General features: G+C 32.8%; 3 protein-coding genes across 8 annotated transcripts; all 3 read right to left on the reverse strand.

Annotated features, from left to right (window-relative positions):
• Positions 1-1,391, reverse strand: LOC142544983 (uncharacterized). Its single transcript, XM_075651979.1, has 4 exons — positions 1,148-1,391; positions 430-1,067; positions 224-333; positions 1-158 (listed from the first exon to the last, which is right to left on the reverse strand). Exons 2-4 carry the CDS (start codon positions 779-781, stop codon positions 147-149), a joined length of 474 nt encoding a protein of 157 aa, XP_075508094.1. The 5' UTR covers positions 782-1,067; positions 1,148-1,391; the 3' UTR covers positions 1-146.
• A 2,174-nt stretch (positions 1,392-3,565) lies between these two features.
• Positions 3,566-6,369, reverse strand: LOC142547515 (uncharacterized). Its single transcript, XM_075655862.1, has 5 exons — positions 6,199-6,369; positions 4,980-5,121; positions 4,399-4,492; positions 3,932-4,012; positions 3,566-3,818 (listed from the first exon to the last, which is right to left on the reverse strand). Exons 1-5 carry the CDS (start codon positions 6,239-6,241, stop codon positions 3,684-3,686), a joined length of 495 nt encoding a protein of 164 aa, XP_075511977.1. The 5' UTR covers positions 6,242-6,369; the 3' UTR covers positions 3,566-3,683.
• A 2,269-nt stretch (positions 6,370-8,638) lies between these two features.
• LOC142547516 (uncharacterized) lies at positions 8,639-16,632 on the reverse strand. 6 transcript variants are annotated; one of them, XM_075655869.1, is made up of 9 exons: positions 16,540-16,632; positions 15,744-15,833; positions 14,870-14,922; positions 14,695-14,789; positions 14,041-14,149; positions 10,492-10,505; positions 9,336-9,437; positions 9,036-9,259; positions 8,639-8,903 (listed from the first exon to the last, which is right to left on the reverse strand). In XM_075655869.1, the coding sequence occupies exons 2-8, from the start codon at positions 15,830-15,832 to the stop codon at positions 9,104-9,106; spliced, it is 618 nt and encodes a 205-aa protein (XP_075511984.1). In that variant the 5' UTR covers position 15,833; positions 16,540-16,632; the 3' UTR covers positions 8,639-8,903; positions 9,036-9,103. The 6 variants fall into 6 exon arrangements, with proteins under 6 accessions (XP_075511984.1, XP_075511983.1, XP_075511982.1 ...); XM_075655868.1 differs by having other exon boundaries at positions 14,695-14,795; XM_075655867.1 differs by having other exon boundaries at positions 14,870-14,940.
• Between the last annotated feature and the right edge of the window lie 2,938 nt (positions 16,633-19,570).

Below are 19,570 nucleotides of genomic sequence, written 5' to 3' on the forward strand. Positions count from 1 at the left end.
CCGTCATCTATAATCGTCCCAAACTGACGGTTCGCTGCGTAAATTGATAAATTATAACAACTTTAGTGCAAATATGAATAGATAAGGTGTGGTGTACTAACCTCTCGACATGGTCGCCTCGCCACCTGGCATAACCGTATCAGGAGTCACTTGAATATCTAAAAACAAAAAGTTTATTGTTTAATATACTATACATAAATTAAAAATCAAAAAAGTGTATTACCTCACCTTTGGAGGATTCCTCTGTTATGATTGGAAGGCTAGGCTCAAATACCCGTTGTGGGTGTGTTTGGCTACTACTGCCAATTTCTCTAGCCATATTATCATCCACACCTAACAGCATACATCAAACAAATTAAAATTAGAATGAAAATTCTAATAAATCAATCTCTTACGTAAACATAAATATAATTAATAAAATTAACTCACCAAAATCTGACTCAGATGATTTCCTCTTCCGCCCTCTGCTATAGGCTATGCTATAATCTCTCTCCTGATGCACTGGCGTCGGAGACCTGATCTCAGCATCACCTGGCATGTGAGACCTCATCTCAGAAAAACCAGTTCTAATCTGTTCACTCAAACTCGGTCTCAAGTCATTGAAAACCAGATTTAAATTCTTGATACACGTCCTGGTCTCAATAAATCCAGTTGTCATCTCAAGACGCATAGACGTAACGGAATCCTCCAATGCCACCAATCGCCTCTCAAAACGATGCTCCAGGGGTGATGGGCGGCGGGAAGGATTGAGTCCAAAGTGGATTCTAGGACCCGTACGCATGAGAGAACTGGTGCTAGAGCTAAATCTACTGGCATCACCAGAACGGGTGCTGGAACCATCCAGAGTTGAATGTGCAGAAGGGGTGCTGGAACCATCCGGAGATAAAGGCGTGTGCTGGACTGAGGGAGAATCCAGAGGTGCTCGCTACATATGACTGTTTGACCCTGCCTCCAGAGCTCGAGTACCCGAGTGATGACCGCATCGGCGCAGAATCAACAAAAACTCCGGTCGTATATTACGATGAAACGAGCTCCTCAGGAGTAGGAGTCAAACATCCAAAATAATCCTATATTTAATTAATAATGTATCAAATTAATTAAAAATTATGTTCACAGTTATTATATCAAATCAATTCATATTACTTACATCTATAACACAGTCACCAAAGGCTGCAGTGACATCAACAGCAGATGGGGCACGGTTTGATGGCCACGTGTTAGTCACCCACTGAAACATCCTGGGCAACATCAAACCGTCCACATCTCTTCTCTTTGCAAACTTTTGTGCCACGCTCGGATAATATTCGTAAGCGAGGATCTGTAACATAAATTTCAAACAATGTTATTAGTAGAAATAAAGATAACAAATTCACTTTAACATTCAAAAAATAATATACATGCAGTGGCAGCACAAAACCATTGACAAGGAAGCTGTCATCAACTTCTTTCCAACCCTGTGCCTCGGTGAGGTAACTATATCGCCCTAAAAGGTCATTCTTCAAATATCGGACTGCATCACGATAGGCTACTCTACCCCAGGGATAAGTGTTAAACCTATCCAAATCATCTACAAGCCTCAAATATTTAGGGTCGATCTTCGTCGTCTTTTTCCTAGTCACCTCACCGAAGACGGCACAACAGAAGTAAAGACTAGCCATCTTTATCTTCTCCACATATATACCAGTCTCATTCTGCATTTGGAGACTAATCTTTGCCTCCAAATCACTTAAAACAATCTCATACTTACCTGCAAAGTGTGTGGTGCCAAAGACACCTCTATCTGGTACATCTTCGGGCTCTATAGCGCAATCGAGACCGGTTATTAAACAATACTCTCACAAAGAAAAACTAACCGGCCTCTTGCGCACGACCATCCACAAATCATCACTACTAGTATCAACTATCTGATTACTCATTAAATACCATATAATTTGACTAGAAATGTTAAAATCTCTATGATAACTAACCAAATTACCAAAAGAAGACTGCTCGAAAAAAAGGGCTCTCTCGTCGTTGTTCAAATAATGATGAATCTTCTCGGCAATGTCTTTATATATGGATTGAAGTGTCAATTTGCATCGAAAAATTGCATCTCTGCCTAGTTTTCTCGATAAGTAGATCTGTTACAGATACAAATAAATACGTTAGGAAAATAAATGGAGAATTTGGGTAGTTCGACCAAAGCTTGAGTCGAGTCGACCCAAGCGTGGGTCGATCCAATGTTCTTTGATCGACCAAAAAAAAGTGGGTCGACACAAGCGTTCGTCGACCAAGCTTGGGTCGACCCTTTCTTCTTCAACACGACGCACGCAGAAGCAATAAATCGAAATAAATGTGAAATTTTCCAGATTTTGGTTAGACATTCCTTCGATTGAGTTTGCGTCGCCTCGAGGGAAGGAAATTTCCAGGAATAAAAATCGATCTGCGTCGATGGAAGGGAAGGAAAAAGGATTTGCGTAGGGTTTCTCGGTCGACTGATAGGGGTTTTAATCAAATTTGCGTAGAGAAGAGTTTTAATCAAATCTAAGCGTGTATTTAAACTTAAAACATAGAGACATTTATGTAAATTGACTTATTGATCTTTTTTTTAAATAAGTCACAGTAGAGTCCATTTTTCCCAAATTTCTCGAAAGGAAGCATATCATCGACAGAGACGAGTTCGACTTTGAGAGTTTGTTCTTTGTTTTCTTTGTTTTATTTTGGGGACAATGATGCAAGCGTACTTTTAATAGGCAAAATACATGTTTTTGTTTTTACAACATCGTTCCTTAACATCATTGGTGGGGTTTTTTTATAAATAAAATATATAATAAAAACTATTTAAATTTAACAAAATATGACAAATTGGAAGGATTTAACAATTTATAACAATCCGAGGTTTCATTGGAATCCGAATTTTGATTACTCAGATTCTAGTTATTATTGCTTTTCATGGATACAAATGTAAAAAAAAAATATTGGGATCCAAGAGTGTTTTTTAAATAAATTTTTGGTCGACTTTTAAATTAAATTCATGCAAAAGATTTTTTTTTATCATATTTATGTTTTAGTACTTTAGCGTAAAAATTTTGAATCTTGTAGATAAAAGTGTTGCCAGAATCAGAATTTAACCTACATGGTTTCTGGAGTCATCAACTTAGATATATAATATGTTCGGATAGAGAAATTTCTAACAAAAAACGTCTTTTAACTTATTTAAAATTTAAAAAATATATTTTTATTTTTTGAAGAAAACACTGATAGATAAAGTTGTTTCAGAAAAATGTCATAAAAACATTTGTTGTCAGAAGACAACAAACGTGGTTTCTGAAATTCTATTTCAATTTTTCTTAAATTAGAGGGAAAAAAACAAGTTCACTACTATGCTTCTGTGTCATAAAAGAAAAAAAGTTAAAAATATGAAGATTGCTAAAATTTTCAAACCAGAACTTCTATTTCCTATTTGGCAGAAATCTCAAGCAGCAGTTCATAAATTACTGTAAACAAAGGGATTTGAGCTCAGAAGGAGAGTAATTTTGTTATTTGTCGAATAAAGCAGATCAACAAGATAGACAGAAAACACAGATTTGTTTCAAGCATTTCATTTATGCAAGTAACTTTATATTCCATCACCCAACCAACTGGTAAAAACTGGAAAATTATACATCTCGCAACCATTTAGATTTAACAAAAAAGAAGAGTTTTTACAAGGCTGCTTCTTCAGCGTCAGTCTCAGCCGGCACTGGAGGTAAATTATTGCCACCTCTCAAACGGGTAGAAACATTGTCGATGGCAGAGTTGAGCTGACTTATTTTTTCATTCAAGGTCTGCCTGGTTTTCTGAAGGACCATAGTAAGGACAGTCAATGAAGGGGTGAAGAAAAAAGAGACAAAAGTGAAAAACTTTTCGTTTGGTCAAAAGAAGCACAAAACTTTGATGTGTCATAACCAACCTCTAAGCCTTCATCATAGTAAACTGGTCGCTTGGCCCTCTTAAAGCCATACTCATCTTCATTTAGCAGTGATCGTCGTATCTAACAATACAAAAAGGGAAAAAAGAGTGTATAAATACAGCAGAAAACTGAAACAATGGAAAAAATGCAGCCATAAGCATTTCTTGGATTAGTCAGCACCATCTAATCTGTTCTCTCTTAACCACTGTGCCTGCCATGGTAACTCTATAAAATGATAAGATAATCTGGTACATTTGGTAGGCAATCAGCTATCAGATTTCCCTAGTTTAACATTATCCACGTCATGTTATGTTGGTAATTGGTATAGTACATAACGTCAGGCTTCCTATTCTGCTAGTCAGGTTACCCTCAGTTTAACATCACAGGTTATCAGCAGAGCCTGAGGGAGCATCTAACATAAATATTGACATAAGTCAGAAATTGAGTATAAAGTAAACATATATTACCTGTGGTGCAAAAATATAAGCAAGTGTTCCAAAGACTGCACCTCCAAGAAGAAAACCAGCAACAAAATCAGCATCACTACCGCCCTTACGATCACTGCAGGAGGAACAAAAGTGACAAAAAATCTATCACAGAGAAGCATACAACTTATAATAAATGATTATTTCAGAATGATCCCTGGATATGGTATACACTCCACTAGCACAACAGCGTACACAAAACTCATTTGTGATAACTATGGAACGAAAATAAATAAAAGAAGTCACGACATGCAAATAAAAGATGAAATGAGAAATCACAATAATTCTTTAATAAAATGTGACCAGCTGCATAAATGATTGGCAAAAATGATCACCAGAAAACCCATACACACATGCCATCTCAGACTTACTTTCCAATTCTTTTTAACTGCATCATGCATCACTTTAGCAAGACAGATACATTTTACTAAATTTTTGTCCCCATGTTGATGTCAATCCAATATGTGCAGATCGGAAAACTTGTCACGCTTGTTAAGATGTAAAAAAACAAACAAATAATCCAATAATGATAAAAATAAATAAATAAATAAATAACTGCTTACTTGTACTCCGCTCGAACAGACAAGTTGCGCTTGGTCGGGAAATGAAACGTCTTTTTCTCTATTGTAAATACTGGCAGCGATGTCTTAGTAAAGACACCTGATTTTGATGATAAACGATTGCAGGTCTTACGATAATTCCCTCCTGCAATACAGCTCAAACAATCTAGAATAACCCAACGGAATCAACTATATTGCCACAATTGAGCTGAAAAATATGGCAATGGACATGAAACTGAAAGCTTAAAGCCATAAATTCTCAACAGCCCAGCTTTCTTGACGTGCAATCGAGTTCAAAGATTTTAGCTTGAAAAGTATCATCGCATAAATTCACTGAACTTGTTATGATGATATTGAGGCAATGTTAATTTACATTTCATAAAATAATTTCATACCTTTGGAAACCAAAACATCTACATTCCATTTTTATTTCCTTTTCCAAAATTCATTTCTACATCTCCAAACGTAATAATTTCATCTAATCAGAATTTGCACCCATCCCGAAAGCACTAAACTGTTCCAACACAGTACACTACATCTAATTTTTTTTAAATACCCCACGTTGTCTTATGATATTAATCACCAAAGAAAAACTTAAACGATTAGCGCTACATTAAATTCTGTGTTTTTCCTAAAACAAAAAAAAAGTACAATTCATTTCCCAATACATTTTCATTCAAAACAAACGTCAGGAAACACCTAACACAGAAACAAACCCTCCCTGACTTTCTATATATACCAAAATCTTTAGCTAAATTTTTAAGCTACTTCTCCAGTCATGCGTAATACACAAAATTGGAGTAATTTGAAATTCAAATCTCCAAATCTATTTTTCAAACCAAACTCTTTCCTCCAAATACAATCTTGAAAATTAACATGTTAGGAGGTTAAGTTATTCATCCCTACTGATTCGCTGCAAACTCACGATACTTCCTATTAACTTAAAATAATAGATTTTAAAGCATGGGAACTCAAATGCTTAACCAAAACCTTCTATCCAAACACCAATCGAGATTCACCAAACCGAAGTAGATTGAAGACTAAAATCAAATATTCAAACTATTCTCATGGGCATCAGAGTATGAAAACTGCTAGATTTCATCAATCACACAGAAAAATAAACACGAGAATCACAACTTCGGTTAACTTTATCATTATTTATTAATTTTTACAATTACTAGTATTATACAATATCTGATTGAACGGGAGTGCGAATCATTACCGGAAACCGGAGCAAGAATTACGCCGGTGGCAGCCATCGCCATGGGGTTGAGATTTTGAGAAACTTGTAGGGTTTGTGGATAGTTAAATGAACAAGTATGTGAGGAGCCGGCGTGCGCACCCCAGCGGCTCAATTTAGCGACAAAATTCACGTGTTTTCCTGGAAAATATCGGAACAGACGGAATAAATTAAAATTGTTTTGTTTTATATAATTTATATTATTAACATTTTAAAAAACTCGTCGCATAAAATTGACACGTGAAATAATCTTATCTAATTTTTTGCATAAAATATAATATTATTTTCGGTTATTCCTTACAAAAGCATACATCTTTTCAATTTTAAAAATATTTAAAAACATATGTATTTATTTTTATCTATATTTTTAAAATTGTAAGATGACTATCTCACTTTTGATTTTAAAAAATATATAAAATAATTATTTAAATATATTTATATAGTTTTTTTTCTTTGTAAAAACAAATTTTTTATCTCTAATTTTTTTAATCATGTTTGAGCTATATGTTATTTTTCTCGTAATAATATAATATAATATAATATAAACAAGAGAAGATAAGGGTAAAAGCATATTAAAAAAGTTCAACAACAGTTATTAGAGATATACACAAAGGATTTGATAAAGACATAAGGACATCTCCAATCATACTCGCAGATGAAACTGAGTTTATTTAAAGTTGATAAAATTGTTATATGAATTAATTGTAAATATGTAATTTATATATTTAATATTGCATTAATATATTTACCAAACAAACACATGAAATATAAATCTGACAGGCAAATACAAGATCTTGCAATATGAATGTATTATATTAAATTTTCAAATCAATTGTATAATATATTTGATATTTAATTCATTATATAAATCATCTAATATAAAGTAAATAAAATTAAATATTTTATTAATTACTTGAACTAAATTATTTATTTTATTTAATTCATAAAGATAATTTTAAAAACTTATTTGAATTAATAATTTTATTAGATTAAACTAATTTCTAATTAAATGTTCACAAAAATAAAATTATTTTTATTAAAATTTAATTGTTAGATTTTCTTCTATCTAGATAATTTATAGATTAAAATAATTATTTTAAATAAAATTACAAGGGATATTTTAAGAATATTCTTTTTAGAGTTGATGGTGTATGATCGAACGTTTATCGGTTCATCAAAAGTTATAATTTGTCAATGCAACTCTCATCTTTTAAGTCATACAATAATTCAAGAGTCACGTTTTAATTGATTTACCAACTATAGACAATTATTGTATCTCAACATTATCTATTTCAATAATCGCACTAATGCACATCAATAAAAATCGAACTCGTGACATCGACTCTGATAATAATTGTAGAACCGAACATTTATCGTTTTATCAACAAGTTATAGCTTGTCTAAAATTTTAAATTGTGCAAGTTAATAATCATGTTTCGATTGCTATACAAAATAGAGATAATTATTGCACCGCTATATATGGGTTGGAGAACAACTTTACATTTTATGCAGAAATTGTGTTATTTTGAAGTTAAAACTGTAATAAAATAATGCAATGGGTTGAAGATGACATATGTAACATATTTAAAATGGACACCAAAATCAACTCGAAGCGAAGTTTTAAACATAAATTAAATGTTTTGGATATCATTAAGGCTTTGATTCAACAGCAGGTCTCTTGTAAAACTAGTGGAACGAATATATTGTATGAGCAAACCTTAGAAACTATCCGACAGGTTTTGTGCCAAATTTTTTCAAATAGATCATTTTGACTACAACTACCCCATTTTTAATTTTAATTTTCTAGTTGAATTTGATTCTTTTGATTTTCGAATCAAAATTTTTGAATTTGCTAATTAAAATATTGAATACTAGTTCACAGTCTAATCGATTAATAGCAAATTTGATGGTTTTTTCTATTACATATTAGTAACGCACAATTAAATAATTTTGAGCACACGTCAAAATTAAATTGCACATTTCTAACCATTTTAGCTCAAATATGTTGGAATATAACAATTCTGAGAGCAAGTTTCAAATAAAATATTGATATACCAATTAAACATTTTTATTGATAAATAGATTAAGTTAGGAAAAAGTTTTTTTTGGGTTTTTTCCAAAAAAAAAAAAACATTTGGACTTTTTTCCAAACATGAAACTTAATCTCATGCAACTATTTGTTTTGTCAACACTCATCATAATATTTGATTTCCGTGTATAAGTATGCAGGGTATATCAAAACAAATTTTTCCCCATTAGATATTCCTAGTTAGACCAACACTTAAAAGAGAAAAGTAAGATTTTTAGGAAAAAATAATATTTTTCATTAATCAGATAGGATTGAAAATTTGTTACACAAAATTAATCAATTGAACCGTTTCACGTGAGTTTTTGTGTTGATTAAAATACAAAAAAAAAAAAAAAAAAAAAAAACCTCGAATAGATTTAGTACAAATGAGCGTAACAATGATGAATCGTACAATATCCATGTAATCAACCTAAATATCACGTGAAACATATCGATTGTAGCATAGCATAGAATGAATTTCACAACAGCTAAAATCAAATTGAGCAATACCTACTTTCTTCATAAGAGATGCTTTAATAAAACTTCACCTTTGGATGTTATGGATGAAAAAGCCATGACTACACACCATAACGAGAGACTAATCCAACCACGAACTCACCTGCAAGAAAATTTCCGGCTCAATTCATCTAAGAGAACGTAGATTGGCAAGACTGGAGCGGTGCTTACCCAGTGTTATCGAGCAACTGTCAAACAATACCCACAAAGAAAACAAAATCTTCTTGCCACTAACCTTGCTGGGCAACTAGAATTCCGGTGGACATAATGCAGATGGTTCACTTTGAAACCTGTCCGGACAATTTAAACGGACAATTCTACTTCAGCCAAACTTTCTGCGGAATTCTCAAGCTCTAACGTAGCATTGAATCCGAAATTGTCTCCTGGGATAAATACAGCCTTCAGCTCTTCAGCAGTCTGTATGGTATTAATCTTGTTGTCTTTAACAGTTAGATTTTCCTGTCCAGTAACTGGATTTAAGAAAACTAGTTGAGCTCCATCAAGAAGCAGTAAAGAGTAATATCAAGGGGCTTGCCTTCTTTACATAATCAGCCAACGTCGAGGTAATGATTTCTTGAATTACAAACTTGGTAACTCGATCTTCGCCAAGAATTTGTAGAAGGAAGTCTCTTGGGACCTGCAATAGATGGCGATATAGATTTAAGACGTTTCCGGAGGAAGACAAGAAGCTGAACTTTAGGGAGAAATAGAAATGAGAGGAAGGATACAAGTCCATTTCTACGTTCATTATTCATTTATTCATACACCTTTTTATCAAAGAAGAGAAAAACTGCTTTATTGCATTGAATCTCACATCCTATTCAAACTCTGACAAGATTCATCCCTTGAACTAAGTAAGAATTATAGTAATGAGGAGGAGAGGTTGTCATGGGAAGAAGACATCCCAATAACCAAAAAGTATCAGAGTAAAACGCATAACAATAAATGATTTTTCAGATCAAATTATTTCAAATCCTTAATTATTTGAGTCATTTACTAGCATTCTTCCAAATCAATTTTTCAAATCATATGTTCCAATCCAGAGACAACCCGAAAAAATTTGTTTTGAAGGTAAAATATGTAACTGTCATTGGGCTACAAATACTTGACTACAAGGGACTATGCTTATTTGAGAAACAACATCTGATCGGAGCCTATCAATGCCTCCCTGTGATACACGAATTTTCTTTGGGTAACCCAAAAAATACCTAGTATTCACAAGTTGGCTCAAGGTTGCATCACTAGGTACATGATGAGAGGGAGCACAATCATCTTAACTCTTACCAACACATACACTCCGAACAACCTTCTCATCCATATAAGCTACCAGCTTATGAAAGTGAGAGATTTTTCATCAGGTCAATCACAATTATAGATCCATAAGAAAAGAAAAGTTATGACTGACTTAATTATTTCTCTTCTTTCCAGTTTACCTGTTCACTGAGATCGTTCATAAAAGTACGCAAGGGAAGTAATTGGTGTAGCTTCACAAGACCTATGCTTCAGGCTAAATTATTATCATGTTAAATTAACATCCTCCATCCCCTTAAAGAGACATCGGAGTGGAATTGTGATCAACGATGAACCATAAATATTTCACAAGTTCCAACATAATAACAGAAATAGGTTTTCAAAAGAAACGTGCATTTGGTGGCAAAAAATAGAAGGCAACAGAATCAAAAAGAATTTACCTTTGATGTCTTCCCTGCAGAATCCAACAGGCACATAAAAAGATCAACGAATAAGAAAATCAATATTAGCAAGTTCCTGGAATTTTAAGAAAAATATTATAAATATTTACGATGGTGTCTGGCAAGAAGCCACTTGCTGAAATAGCGAGAAAATGAAACAATTAATTATTTAGCATTTGGAAACTTTTAAGGGACATCAAAATGCTTGCAACCACGGACCATCTGATAGAGAGCAAATGGATTAGTTTAAGCACTTTCAGTAAAAGTTGTGGATATGTAAAAGAAAGCCTCAACTCGTGCACGAACATTTGATATCAATCCATAAAATAACATATAGATAATCCAACAATCGTGCAACAGAGGTCATCCAAATTTCAAAACTTCTGCATTGAAGAGCCCGTGATTTGCAGCAGTATTTTGCACATCTGACTGCCTCAAGGGTAAAAAGAATGAAAGCAAATTGGACTTACAGCAAAAGTCAACATAGGCTGAGAAAGATATTACATTTTATTTTAAATACTTTTTTTGCCAGTTCTCCCACCATCCCTTCTCATAATATATGCACAAGCATGAAATATCATTTTGAAGAAAATAAAAATAGTATATTATTAAATAAAAAGAACAGTGCAAGAAAAAAAATGACATATAAAGTAAATCGCATATTAAATGCATCCATAAGGTACATCTACACATTTTCAACCATCTGATAGAGAGCTAATGGATAGTTTAAGTACTTTCAGTAAAAGATGTGAATATGTAAAAGAAAGCCTCAACTCGTGCCCAAAATGTTTCAAAATTGAGATATCATAGTGAAATGATAAGCCTCCCACATGTTCTTACTTGATGGTGTTTTCCATCTCCAAGAAAATACTCATGTTTCTTATAGAACCATTATTTGTATAATAAGTAGCAGTATACTATCCTAATCATCATACAAAATCTCTGTAGCTCAAACTATTTAGAAAAGCATTAAAATTGTAACATCCAAAAAACTTAAGAAAAATCCACTAGACCGCACGAAAATGATTTGGAGGCTGCATATTAAATAATGAATTAATTGACTGTCGAATTAATATTTTAACGATATTTTTGATTTAGCAATGATTTTTCAGGCGTGATGGTTTCGGGAGGAAGATATCAGGGCACAAAAAAAAATTAATTTTGTAAATTACAAAGAAATTTTTGAGGTAAATTGTCCCTTTAAATATTTTGGGGAGAGGAAAAAATATTTTTTTTAAAAGGGTATGTAATTTTTTAAATTTTATTTTATTTAACTTTCAACATTTTTATTTAAAACTTGCCAGTTTATTTTTAAATAAAAAGGATTAGTTTAGCACATTAAATAAATGACCAAAAAACACTTTTAATAAAATAACTAGCAACTTTAAAACCTGAAAAAAAATTGAGAGCCCAAAACCCTAATCCCACAATGACGTTAATCATGAAGTAGAAAAAAAGGGCGGTGGCTAGGGTTCTCGGGTAGAGCTCGAAATTTTCAAATCTTGGACAAGTTTTGGTCGTTCTTGAGGCATCTTCCAACAACCGGGGTCATCTACGAACCATCTTCGATCCAAGCGAGGTAAGTTTTAACCGTTCGTTTGACGTATCGATGAAAACATATTATGTCTTTGATCGATCCATGTTTTTATTTAAAAATTGGTGCAATTTACGGGTTTCTAAAGCAAGTTGATTCGATCGTTTCACGTGATGAAACAATTTTAATAGTTGACTGTTAATGCATCGATCTCCATTATACCGTTGCCATCTATGACTTCACGGAAAGATTATTTGATATTTATATAAGAAATAAATAATAATAAAAATAATTGTGCAATATAAACGTTGTCTGAGTGGCATGAGTGCCCCTGCAAGTGAAGCGTGGCCCCACACATGTGTTTTATATTTATGCATTTCTAAATGAACCTTTAACTTATCATGGCATTTCAAATTGCATTTTTCTATATAGCCATGTATGTACGTGTGCTGTGAGTTACCAAATCCTTTGTGAAGACCTCTTATTTGTAGCCCTATCACAAATAAGATTTAAATGACATTTTTATGGTAGAAAGTAAAATGATTTCTAATTCTTTTCGAGGTTACTGAACCAAATAACCATGTTACTGATACTTGTGGATATAAGTATGGCTACCTTTAGTGTTCTATAGTTTATTGCGTGAACCAGTTCACTTTTGTGGATACCGTTGAATATGTGTGTGTGCATGTGTATATATCTATATATGTAGCCTTGCATGGTTTCTTGAAGAAAAAGTGGAAGAAAGAATTTTCTTTTGAAAATAATGGTTGCACGTATCTGGGTTCATGAGTAGGGATGTGAAAATTTTAAGAAAATGGAAGTACGTGAGTTCTTGAAGAGGAGTGAAGGAAAGAAGAAAAATTTTAAAAAAGAAATTGGTTGAACGTGCGCTTTTAAGTTTCAAGCAAGGGGATCTTCGTTTCTTTTCAGCCTCGAGTTCATAAATTATTTACTAATTTTTTTAAAGTTTTGGACGTGCTGCTTTGCCACCATTATGGGCTTTGGGTGTCGGCTTTCGGGTCGGTGCTGCTTTGCCACCATTACGGGCTTTGGGCATTGGCTTTCACGTCAGTGCTACTCTGCCAAACCTGGACTGGAGGAAATTTTGAGCCACACTTCATAAAATTTGTTTTTTTTTAGGATTTTAATTTGAGGATATGAGTTTGAGGAGGCTTTAAGGAAAAATGTTGATTGTTCGGCTGTAATATTGGTTTATAAAAAATATGAGGTGAAAAAAAGAGGGTATTTTCATATGTTAAAGCCTTAGGAAAAATATTTAATGCATGTCTGATTTTATTATATGATACTTGTTATTTCCGGAAGGACTTTCTGAGCCCTTAGGCTCACTAGTTTTCGTCGATGCAGTTGAGGATGACTGAGTTGGTGCTGGCTGGCAAGGATTGGCGATTCATGGTAGAAGGCACTAATCCGAGCCATTCTAGTATTTCCGCATTAAATAAATTTAACTTTATGAATTTTTAAATTTTCGAAAATATTGTTTTTAAGTTAAAGAATATTTTAGTATGGGATGGAGATGTCAGATGGTTAACCGCTTAGGTATTTGTTTTTATTATTTGAAATGACGACAATGGAAAATTTTATTTTATGGTTTAGGAGGTTATTTTATATCCTAAAGATTACGAAGTTTTGTATTGCTAGTTTTACTTAGCATTTTCAAAAAAAAAAAAAAAACACATCGGGACGTTTCAAAAATGATCCCCAATCATATGAACTTATCTTGGTTATATCTCAACCCTAAATTACCAGGCGTAATAGAAATTGCATCCATAAGGAGAATGGTTGGTAATTATATCTATTTACTACAGGAACCAATTCACAAAGAACTGAGAGACTTTAAACTGACCATAGTTAATCATACCAACATTCATGTCTCCATTACCAGAGATAAAGATCAGTTCGAGTAATACTTATTTATTAGAAGAAACACAGAGCAATTCAAGACATTGATTAAGATAAGAAATGTCTCAAAATTGAAAAAGACTGCAGATAATTACCTCCTTTTTCCCTACGAAAACCAGGAACTGGTGGTGCTGTGCGAGCTAAATTTCTAAGAACTTTTTCAAACACTATATCTGTCTCCTTTCCTGTCAAATCAACCCTCACCTGACCACCAAACATTTTGTAAAGAATCGGTGCAAAATTGATATTTTCAATAGAGAAACATAACAGAAAACGAGGCAAAAAAACTCACATTTGAAGGTGAATCTTCAAAATTAAAACGCATGGATACCTCAAACTATACAAGTATTTTCTAGGTAGGGTTTCATTTTCCCAATCCCACATTCAGGAATTAAGTTTCTAACAAAATGTAAGCTTTTAAAATTTTATCACAAACAAAGAATGTGATAAGAAAAAGAGTCTCAACCATCAATGGACATTTTTTGTGCATATATGCTACTACAAATGCTTTCGAGAATTTATTCAGCATCAAAATTTCAGAATTGTGGGATTACACCCTCCCCCACCCCCCAATTATTCGCTGGTAGATTAAGACTCATATTCTCAGTGAAAAGTTAAGTCTTCTTCAGTAGGCAAAGCTGATGTTGAAATTATAGTACTCAGTGAAACTTAAGTATCTATTTGCACAAACATGAAAATTTGAACAGAAGTTAAAAGGCGAGGAACCAGAAAGACAAATTCATTCTCACCTGCATCTTATTTTCATCTTTAGACTCCACAGTTATCTCGGCATTTTTTATTCTCACGTCATTGTTGGAAGGATCTGTAATTGTTGCCTCTAATCCTGTATCTGTGCACATAATTATTCTCAAACAAGGAAAAACTAGAAGTTGCTTGTATCTCTAAGTGAGCTGTTGATATTACCGGAGCCGACAGCAGATAATGGCTTCATATATCGCACATCTAACTTTGTGGACCTGCAGAAAATTAGTGACCTGAAACTTGATAGTGCAGAATCAGTAAAGCATGGGTACATCCTCTTGGTGTAGTAAGAAGTGTATTAAAACAAGGTGAACTAAGTCACTTCTGAAAAAGTAACAAAATATTAAAAAACTGAAGAAATGAGACCGAGTAACAGAAATAACATCATTCACGATGCACTAGTATGTGCTATCAAGCCGTAAAGTTACAGATGTAATATTCCATTCTGTTACAAAGTTTATAAAGGATTTTTGTTCTCTAGCCGAGACTGATCAATAGAAAGTTTCCCAATTCAAATTATTCCTGCTATAAATGGTTTTTAATACCCAAGGGTAGAGAGGTAAGAAAATAATACGTATATATACAATAAATATAGGCGAAGCATACTAAGCAGTGCAAGACTGTCTTGTCTCAAAGTCCACCATTAATATTGCTCTGGATGGTATAGGACATGTAATGGACAGTGCATGTAAGTTCCTCCAAAGGAGCAAACAGCACAGAGGAAACAGATTTATTAGAAAATGAAGCTAATTTGGTTTTAAAAAAGCAAAAAAATTAAAATAATTTTTCAACCTTTAACTATTTGCCTATTTAATCTTTAAGGATTGTTTCATAACAATGATTTGATGGATGCGATCTCAAGTATTATATTCCAACAATAATTTGTTAGACGGGACTTCTAAAGATCTTGATTTGGTCGAATCAAACCACCGTATACAACATACACAAATTCAAGCATTAATTCATAATTGGATAAAACGCACCATAGTAATGTATATAAATCGCCTAATTCTCAAAAAATTAGCAAGTTATCTACCTTGGGCATGTTGTTTTGCTCCCCGGATAATATTTTCTAGGGTTGTACACCACCACTGATTTTAACATCCTTCCAAAAGCCAGCAACATTCTATGGCCATGATAAAGCATGAAATGAGCCACACCAACATTCAGAATAACCAAACTAGATTTTTCAAAAGTACTGAAAAAGGGCATGATAAAATATCAGAGCTTCATGTGCAGGGCAGCAGGGGTATTCTTCTTTTTTTAAACTGTCTTCATGGTATATTTTTCATAATCAGGATCGGAGCCACCTCATCAAAATGTTCCAATGCCACAGAGTATGCCCACCAACCTCATTGGAGAAATTTCACACTTTAGTATATTCGGACCAAATTATTCTCTCTCTGTGCACTTGGACTGTTCAATTTTCATTTATCATGCTAAATACAATATTAAGTTTGTCATGATTTCGTTGTATTAACATTTACAAGTCACAGATGGCGATAAAACCAAGCATTGCAAACCGCATGGTAAAATCTTTAAATCCAAACACAGCTTTATGGTCTCAAACTCTTGGATTTCTGAAAAAAAAACATAAAAGTACGACTGGTATTCTATTCTATGAAGTTTATAGAAAAGAAAACATGACAATCCAGAGTCTACACCCTGTTCAAATTCAAAAGACACCAAAAATATATGAAATTGAACATTGTATAGCACCTGAATCAACCGAAGTCCATAGAGACGCCGGAAATTTAAGCATTTCTCTCTTTGAATTATTAAACAATGTTAAAGCGATGAACATCGGAAATAAAAAGGTAGAAAAGTGTTACTCGATGAGATTGCTCGGGGAATGATGACGTCAGCGGCGTCGCCATTGCCATTGATCTGTATTTGTGAAGAGGAATGAGTATTCAATCCATCTGACCCTAATTTAATAAAAAAAAATTATTTATTTTTTGTAAATTTTATATTCCTGTGTTTTGATGTTACACAACATAGGATAAAAGTTATTTGAATAAATTATTGCGTTATAATTATATATTTATGGAAATTACAACTCCATAAATAAATTTTATATACATCAAAAATAAATTTTAATACAGTGAAAATCGATAATAAAATAAATATTTGTCACATGTGTCGGAAGATACTGTGTTCGGATGACTGAAACAAACCAACCATCATTTTAATTTATCAAAATCTAAATATTGATATGTCGAGAATTTGAAAAAATTTAAAACTTTAAAGTTGTAGATCGTAAAAATAAAAATATTTTGTGTGGCAGTTGGAGCATCCATACAACGACATGAAATTTCACTTATGCCTCGATCTGTTATTTTCATGGTCGAAAATTTAGACACTTAGACGTTTCTGATTAATTTGAATAATAATTTAATGTTATGATCAGTTTGAGACTTTTTTAAAAAAAAAAAAAGTGTTTTAAGATTCAATTAAGAACCGATGAAGCTATTCTTAATCAAAACTAATGCACCCAGTAACTTTGAATGTAAATTACTGAAATAACTCGGGCCGATACAACAAATATTTTGTATAAACTGACAACAAAGCAAAAAAAAACATATTATAGACAAGTATGTTATAATTGATCGTGTAAAAGTACATAAATGAACACACGAGTTTGTTTCTGGAAGTATGATAACTAATTTTCTCTAGGTCTCTCCTTCCTGGAAGTTTCACTATAAGACTTTAATTTATACAAGTATGTTGTATAAACTCCCTCGAACTAAAAGTCGCATTCTCGGTTAAAACTAATAATATACTCAGTCGGCCAAGATGACAAGCCTCAACTAACCCAGTACCGATCATCCAGACGAGAAGTCCGGTGATTCACTATAGATCAATCAGACGAGAAGCCTAATGATCATCTATAGATTCTTCAACCATTCTTCTTCTTCTTATTAGTAGTATATGCGATGTTAGACTTAATTTAATTGTGGTGATGAGAGTCAAAACCAGTAGGCTGTGTTAGCTAAATCATAAGACAGTATAATAAGCAGAAGCTCTCGTATCGCTTTAACAGAAGCAGTACTTTTCGAGTACTTAACGGTTAAAAAAAGCAGAATCAGAACTTAGAAAAGAAGAAGCAGAACTTAGCTTAAAGTAAAAGAACTTAACGTCTTTTGTTTGATAGTTTCAAAGTCTTAAATGTTACTGTTACTTTACTTAGTACTAGTATTAATTGAACCATTAATGTTGTACGAAGACATTTAACGCTCCTTACTAGTTTCGGTATGAAACAAAGAATGATTATTCTAAAGCTTTCTGCAGGACCCTTCTTTAGGTATTAAAGTTAATTCTACTCAGAAGTCACAGAAGCTGTTTTGATTATAGACGTTGGATTCAAAGCTTTTTATATATAGGGATCAATCCTATATAGAAAACAACGATCATTTTTTTATCAAGCAACATATTATCTATCCAACATTATTTTGAGCAAATCAAAGAACTACTCGTTATATTCAAAAGCTCAACATTCGAAAAAGCAGCACACTCGTTATATCATTTATCTGATCTTCTGAGATCATATTGTGCTGCTGTTTCGTTATCTCTTCACAAGCTATAAACTTTACTACATCTTGTTGAGAATAATCTTTAATCTGGGAAATAGTCTTTTTTCAGAACTTTGATGTATTCGTATTACTGAGTTGTAAAGTTAAGAGTTTCAGTAGGCTAAGGGTAAGTCCTACTGAAGTGGGTGTGTACAAAAGTTGTATTGTAATATCCAAAGTCTTTTAGTGATACCTTCTGGAAACAGAAGAATGGGAGACGTAGAAGATTTCATCTTCGAACTTCCAGAAACAACTACTGTCTACTGCCTACTGTTTTATATTTTTTCACTCTCATACCATCAGATCGTTTTCGCACTTGTTATTGTGATATGCTGGATATTTATTCGAACAAGATAAGCTATTATCTCTAACAAGATTTTAGCACCCTTTGCAAAAACGTCCATCAAAGGAACGAGTTTTTTCAAATCTTCCTCTAAACTCTATATCGATCCCCAACATTCGATCTTGAAGGTTGAGCTTGGGTACATCAAGTTGTTGCAGGGCAAACACACTGATCTTTGATGATTGTTTGATGTAGACATCAAATTCGTGCTATGATGCTCCTTGGTTGAGCAAATATGGTGGTGAGACGTGATCATACATATGGATGATTCTTTTATTGACGTCCATAATGATTCGAGAATTTGATGCATTTTGATAATGTTGATTAGTCTTGTCTTCTGTTCTCGATCACACATTTTTATTTTTAAGATATTTTTTAATATTAACCTCTTTCAATGATTATGTTTTTGACGACCTTTGTCCTTTGATTATAGTCACATTAAATGTTTTTTTGTCATATGCGTTGAACTATTACATTGACTTTGCGAAGTTCATAGGTTCTGGCTTGTTTGAATTCTCAAAGCTTAAATCGAAGCTAGAACATAATCATTATATATCAATTAAATAATTTTCAACAATTTATGTATTAATTCAACAATTTAACAATAGTTTATGTACTAAAATGAATTTTACTAGCACAGTATGTACCTTTAAGAATTTTGTCTCGAGGTAATCTATAATCTTGAATTATTACCGGTAAATATATATCAATAAGTTGTGACATATGCGATGCGATGATCCGGAAAAAATAGAAAATGAAATATTTTTAATGTAAAAATGAAAGTGATCAATATTTTAAATTAAATATGTTTTAAGTGTATTTTTTTTAATTTGGAAAAAAGCTTAACTCAAATTTCTAAACAAAATACACAATAGCTATTATTTGTTCATTTCTCAAACAATCTTTCAGGCACATACAAAACCAAAAATATATATTTTTACTTTATTG

This window comes from Primulina tabacum, chromosome 5 (genome assembly GCF_025594145.1).
Source record: "Primulina tabacum isolate GXHZ01 chromosome 5, ASM2559414v2, whole genome shotgun sequence".
NCBI classification, from domain to species: Eukaryota; Viridiplantae; Streptophyta; class Magnoliopsida; order Lamiales; family Gesneriaceae; genus Primulina; species Primulina tabacum.